The following is a 6,861-nucleotide window of genomic DNA, read 5'->3' as shown; positions in this document are numbered from 1 at the left end:
CTCCACTACCTGAAGACTTGCTTAAAGGGTGAGGCGGAGCTCTTGGTACGCAACATCACTACTACGGATGATAACTACGAAAGCGAGTGGAAATTGTTGAGCGACTACTATGAAAACAAACGCTTGTTGGTCCGCGCCTATCTTGCGAACTTCATCTCGCTACAAAAGATGACGAGTGAATCTCCGGCCGAGCTTTGCAAAATCTTCCATTGCCTGAAGACCACCGTCAGTTCGTTGGGAAACATTGGCCGACCGATCGATTGCAGTGAAGACTTGTTTGTCTGTTTAGCCGTCGACCTCCTCGACCCGCGCTCTCATCGCGAGTGGGAAAACTCGATTGGCGACACGAAAGAACCGCCATCGTTCGATACTCTCGAGCTGTTTCTCGACAGATGGCTCCACACCTTAGAAGCGATGCAGCCGATCAAAGCCGAGAGCCCCACGAGCAAGATGACGAGCAGAAGACAGGGTCCAGCTCACTAAAGTACACACGCAGCCATCTCACTCGAAAACAAGAGAGCAAGCCTGATGCGAAGCTAGGCCGCTGTTCGTTGTGCCAACGAGACCACTTTCTGATGCACTGCGAGGAGTACAAGAAGAAGACAGCCCAGGAACGGAATCAGATAGTCGAGCAAAGAAAGTTGTGCCTTAATTTTCTCGAGAGGCATCAAGTAGGCGAGTGCGCCTCCAAAAGGACGTGTTCGGTGTGTGAGGCTCGTCACCACTCTTCGCTGCACGAGGCTTACTGCGATAACGCCGTCGCGAAGTCGTCACACGTCGCGCAGGGGCCTTTCGATCAGCCTACCACCGTGCTCCTCGCGACCGCTCGCGTTTGCGTGGCCGACCGTCACGGCATCTTACACCCGGCGCGCGCGCTCATCGACCAGAGCTCGGAGTCATCAATCATCTCCGAGCGCCTCGCGCAAAGGTTAAAGCTGCCGCGTTCACAAGTTTCGGTAACAGTTTTCGGAGTTGGGGGACAGAAATCCGGCAAAGCCAAGGGTCGCGTCGCGCTTTCGCTGTCACCGCGACTCGGAGGAGCGGCGATGTCCGTCAGCGCTCTCGTCCTCCCGCGGCTCACCGTCTACGCCGGCGGGCTACCCTCCGGAACGAGGACCTGGACACATGTGGAGGGCCTGGAGCTGGCCGACCCCGAATACAGTGCCGCTGATCCAGTCGACATCCTCCTCGGAGCCGACGTCCACGCCGCCATTCTTCGCCAAGGTCTACGAAGAGGAGAGCGCCGCGAACCGCTGGCGCAGAACACGACTCTAGGATGGATTCTGTCGGATGCGATCGGCGGAACCACCTCCTCCCTACTGGCGCATACACACCAGTGCCGGTTTGAGGACGAGCTCGCGAGCGCGGTGCGTCGCTTCTGGGAACAAGAGGACATGCCGATGACCGCCACCGCCATCTCCAAGGACGAGCAAGAGTGCGAGGAGCACTTCGTACGCACGCATTCCCGAGGGCCTGACGGGCGCTACACGGTGCGCCTCCCGGTGATCGAGCCTCTACCGGACCTCACCGGCACACGTCGCTCGGCACTGCGGTTGCTGAGGCATATGGAGGTCAAGTTCGACCGAGAGGCTTCGTTCCGAGAACTATACATTGAGTTCATGAACCAGTACGCGAGCTTGCGGCACAACGCTCTTCTCCGGGACGCTTACATGGGATGACGTCCTAACCGGAGCTCCAACCATTGCTGAGGCCAAGGAAAAGCAAAGGCAGCTTACCTTGATTTGCAGGGCGGGCGGATTCCCTCTCAAGAAATGGTCGGCATTCTCTGCCGAGCTGCTCGTGGCCCTGCCAGCGGAGGACCTCTTACAACGAGCCCCTCGATGGTGGCATTGTCGGGCTGAGGAAGTGTGTAAACGCCCTACACAGACACGACAGTGCCGCTGCCACGGAAGAGATGGATGCTTGGTTCGTGCCTCCTCCCGCCTTAAATCCCCCCCTCGCTTCAGAAGTGGCAGGAGTTCCAGATCAAGCTCCCCTGCCTAGCGCTCATCCGCGTTCCCCGTGGGCTCACGGGAAGGACGGCTTACCGACGTGAAATCCATGGCTTCGCCGACGCCTCCGAGAAGGCCTATGCGGCCGTCATGTACCTGCGAACCGAAACCTGGGACGGGAAGATCGACGTCACCTTGCTGGGCGCAAAAACGAAGGTCGCTCCGTTAAAGCAGGTGACATTACCACGCCTGGAGCTTTGTGCGGCGACGCTGCTCTCTTGGCTTGTCGGCCACATCAGCCGCGTCTTGGAGGCCTCGGACATCCCTATGCATCTTTGGTCAGACTCAACTGTAGCCCTTGGATGGATCCGCGGCCACCCAGCCAGCTGGATGACGTATGTGGCCAACCGTGTCTCGGAGATTCAAACGTCCTTGCCTGATGCCGTGTGGCACCACATTCCCGGACAAGACAACCCAGCCGACTGCGCTTCGCGAGGACTGTCACCGAGGGAGTTGGTAAACCACCCCCTCTGGTGGCACGGCCCGACGTGGCTGAGCACGGATACAGGAGGCTGGACGACTGCGGGGGACGGTGACGGCGAGAGGGAGCTCCCCGAGCAGCGCGCCTCGAGCCACGCGGCCACGTTAATCAAGGAGAAAAGCCAGGAACCCGAGATGCTGAAGCGGTACTCGGCCCTGCACCGGTTGCTACGGGTCACGGCCTGGTGTCGTCGCTGGCTACGCCGACCCTTGGAGAGGCTAGCGCCCGATGTACGGACCAACCCTGCCGTCCAGCGCGTTTTTCGGGCAGCTGAAGTCGAGGAAGCGCGCCTGAGTTGGATCCGAGTCATCCAAGCTGAAAACTTCAAGGCGGAGTTAGCGGCTATCGAAAATGGCAAACCTTTGCCCACCCGAAGTAAACTTACCCGGTTAACTCCTTTCAGAGACCCCCAGGGGATCCTCAGAGTCGGCGGTCGGATAAAGCGCGCCCTCCTCTCCTATGACGCCAGGCACCCCATCATCTTACCTAGAGAATCCAACTTCACTCGCCTCATCATCGAGGCGTGTCATCGCCGGACCCTGCACGGGGGCGTGCAGCTAACGCTGGGCTCCATCCGCCAGGAGTACTGGATCTCCCGCGGGCGGACTCGTCAAAGGCAGCATCCACCGCTGCTTAACGTGCCTACGATGGCGGGCGGCGACTTCACAACCACTCATGGGGGACCAGCCGCGGCCTCGAGTGACACCGGCTCGGCCGTTCCTCCACACAGGGGTCGACTACGCGGGACCAATGTGGTTACGAACCTCCGGGGGACGAGGGCAGCGCGCTACTAAGGCCTTTTTGGTGGTCTTCGTCTGCCTTAGCACCCGCGCCGTCCATCTCGACGTAGCGTCCGACTATTCCGCTGATGCCTTCCTGGCCGCGCTGCGTCGGCTCATTGCTCGCCGGGGGCTATGTCGAGCCCTCTACAGCGATTAGCGGCACAAACTTTGTGGGTGCCGACGCCCAACTGCGAGCGCTCTTTACAGCCAGCGGCCAGGAAGGCCAGCGTATCGCGAGAGGCCTCGCCGCCGAGAGGATTGAATGGCGCTTCAATCCTCCGGCGGCCCCCAATTTCGGTGGACTCTGGGAGGCGGCTGTCAAGGCGGCGAAGCACCACATCCGGCGCGTCATCGGCGACGCGAAGCTAACTTACGAGGAGATGGCCACTCTGTTAGCCCAAATCGAATCGTGCCTAAACTCGCGTCCGCCGCGACAAATAGGAGCGCGCTCCAAAAGCGGCGCTACGCGAATCGCGCCCGGCCCGTGGCATCGCTCGTGCCTATCGATGCGGGCCACGCAGCGGTCACCCGAGAGAGCCGAAATTAATAACAAATTGACTGCTTTTTTTTCAAAACATTATCGTGTCCATTTCACGCGATCCTCGCGCTCCCGCGTTCACTCGCGCACATTTTCTGGTCCTTCGAGCCGGAATTAATAATATCTGCATCATACAATTTACGCTTAATATTATTTTTACTATCACTTTTAATTACAGACGACTGTTTCTTTCTACACTTCTTTTTCACAGATTTGATGCCCTTCACAGACAAAGCTTCTTTTTTACAACAGTCTTTCTGAAATATCGTATCTTTTACAAACAAAGGATCTTTCACACACCTGTAATTTTCAGATGTGATGTCTTTTATAGACATGATATCTTTTGCAGACAAACATTTCTTTCCACATCTGCCTTCTTCAGATGTGATGTCTTTTACAGACACGATGTCTTTTGCAGATAAAACTTTCTTTCCAAATCTGCCTTTTTTAGGTGTGATGTTTTTTACAGACACGATGTCTTTTGCAGACAAAACTTTCTTTCCAAATCTGCCTTTTTTAGGTGTGATGTTTTTTACAGACACGATGTCTTTTGCAGACAAATATTTCTTTCCACACCTGCTTTCTTCAGGTGTGATGTTTTTTACAGACACAATGTCTTTCGCAGACAAACATTTCTTTCCACACATGTCTTTTTCAACTATGATGTCTTTTACAGATACAATGTCTTCTTCAGACAAATATTCTTTTCTGTAGCTATAATTTTGAAGTGCGATGTTTTTTACAGACACGATGTCTTTTGCAGCAAAACTTTCTTTCCAAATCTGCCTTTTTTAGGTGTGATGTCTTTTACAGACACGATGTCTTTTGCAGACAAATATTTCTTTCCATACCTGCTTGCTTCAGGTCTGATGTCTTTTACAGACACGATGTTTTTTGCAGACAAACATTTCTTTTCACACCTGCCTTCTTCAGGTGTGATGTCTTTTACAGACACGATGTCTTTTGCAGACAAACATTTCTTTCCACACCTGCCTTTTTCAGCTATGATGTCTTTTACAAACACGATGTCTTTTGCAGACAAACATTTCTTTCCACACCTGTCCTTTTCAACTATGATGTCTTTTACAGATACAATGTCTTCTTCAGACAAATATTCTTTTCTGTAGCTATAATTTTCAAGTGCGATGTCTTTTACAGACACGATATCTTTTTCAGACAAACATTTCTTTCAATATCTATCTTCTTCACATGTGATATCTTTAACAGACATGATATCTTTTTTAGATAAAATTTCTTTTATACACTTGTCTTTTTCAGATATGATTTGTTTTTCGATCCGTAGTTGATATTGTTTTTGAATTTTATATTTATTTTGTATAAGTTTTCGAAGTGCATCTACTCTTTTATGTTCCACTACACTTAAAGATGGAACATTTTTGGAATGCCACGAATATACTAATGCAATGCGTGAAAACAGAAAAGCGGGAAAACATATTGACAATGCTATTGTAAATTTATACGATCATCATAATATCATAAAAAGGGCGCCCCATTCATAGAACACTTTTTTCTCTTGTTATTTTATATATAAAATAACAAGAGAAATGTGCTTTAATATTTATCTTTATATTTAATTATTATTATTAATAATAATAATTAAATATAAAGATAAATATTAAAGCACATTTCTCTTGTTATTTTATATATAAAATAACAAGAGAAATGTGCTTTAATATTTATCTTTATATTTAATTATTATTATTAATAATAATAATTAAATATAAAGATAAATATTAAAGCACATTTCTCTTGTTATTTTATATATAAAATAACAAGAGAAATGTGCTTTAATATTTATCTTTATATTTAATTATTATTATTAATAATAATAATTTTATCAATAATGTTTCATTAACAAGATAAATAAAATAATATTTTAATTAATCAACAATCATGATATGTGATTATTTAGAGACAAAGCACGCGTGTCAAATATGATAAATTTATGTGTCAAGGCATTCCTCTACTCCCGATCGTATAACAATTACTAAAACTGTAAAGGTTATTGTAAATATAATAAATATTAAGACATTTAATACAATTCGATAAAATTGAATTAAAAAAACTTGGCGCTGCTAACTTTTAAAGTATATATTAAAACCAACAGAAAATAAATTTAATTTAGATCTAAATTTAATTTTATAGAAATATATTTAATTTAGTTACATCAATAACTACAATGTAAATTGTTATGCCTCGGGTAAGGCACGGTAAATTTCGGGATCGTTGCCGGATTAAGATTAAAGAATCTGGGATGCGTCTGGCGGGTTACCCGTAGCACTGGACACTTTTTATGTTAAATAAAACTTTTATTCATTACAAATGGTCTTAGTTATAATTCGTCCTCGTATTTATTATCTACTCGTGTCGCGTATCGTGTTAACTGACACTCGCGTGCGCGTGTTTGGAGTCGGGTTTACGTCGCGAGACTCGCTTCTCGTTCTCCACGATTTTTACTAAGTGTGACTATTCGATATTGCAATAATTATCGACACTTGCTGTTGACACTCGCGACTGTTAGCGCTACTGCCCGCGTAATATTAATTAAGGATAAAGACTGCCCGCCGCTCGTTAGCGATGGGTCTTTTTATTATCTCCCCTTGGTTTCCCAGGAGGGGATCGTTTAGCGACAAGACCATGTGTCGTGTCGCTCGATTTTTGCGGCAAGATCCGGATGCAAGCTAAGGAGTTCTAAGGGACTTCTTTGCTTGCATTTTCGCAATTTCCTTTTCGCTTTTAGGTAGGACCTCTACGTTGCATTTTCGCAACGTCCTTATTCCGCTTGCCTTGGTTTCCGCGTTTTCGTAATGAGTGATTGCGCGGTCGCTCGGGCTTCGCGCGTGGCTCGCGTTGTCAGCGCTTCGCTCGGTCAACGTTCGTAACGTGATCTGTATTCGCGTTACACGTTGAGCAATATCTTATCGTATAAAATAATATCTCTAAAATACTATATATCTATTAATTCGTGTATAGCCTTTTCGGGCTATAACAGCACACAGCGCTAAGATCGCTATGTACGCAGGTTAC

At 48.2% G+C, this 6,861-nt stretch overlaps 2 protein-coding genes across 2 annotated transcripts; both read left to right on the top strand.

Annotated features, from left to right (window-relative positions):
• Positions 1–575: 575 nt before the first annotated feature.
• On the top strand, positions 576–1,679 carry LOC115236214. Its single transcript, XM_029808512.1, has one exon. The coding sequence runs from the start codon at positions 576–578 to the stop codon at positions 1,677–1,679; it is 1,104 nt and encodes a 367-aa protein (XP_029664372.1).
• A 423-nt stretch (positions 1,680–2,102) lies between these two features.
• LOC115236213 lies at positions 2,103–3,287 on the top strand. The gene has a single exon (XM_029808511.1). The coding sequence runs from the start codon at positions 2,103–2,105 to the stop codon at positions 3,285–3,287; it is 1,185 nt and encodes a 394-aa protein (XP_029664371.1).
• The last annotated feature ends 3,574 nt before the right edge of the window (positions 3,288–6,861 follow it).

This window comes from Formica exsecta, unplaced genomic scaffold, assembly GCF_003651465.1.
Source record: "Formica exsecta isolate Colony F162 unplaced genomic scaffold, ASM365146v1 scaffold246, whole genome shotgun sequence".
NCBI classification, from domain to species: domain Eukaryota; kingdom Metazoa; phylum Arthropoda; class Insecta; order Hymenoptera; family Formicidae; genus Formica; species Formica exsecta.
This window is presented reverse-complemented; position numbering and strand designations above follow the sequence as displayed.

Coding starts and splice junctions, on each gene's coding strand:
- LOC115236213 (XM_029808511.1), top strand. CDS start 2,103: ATGTACCTGCGAACCGAAACCTGGGACGGGAAGATCGACGTCACCTTG.
- LOC115236214 (XM_029808512.1), top strand. CDS start 576: ATGCACTGCGAGGAGTACAAGAAGAAGACAGCCCAGGAACGGAATCAG.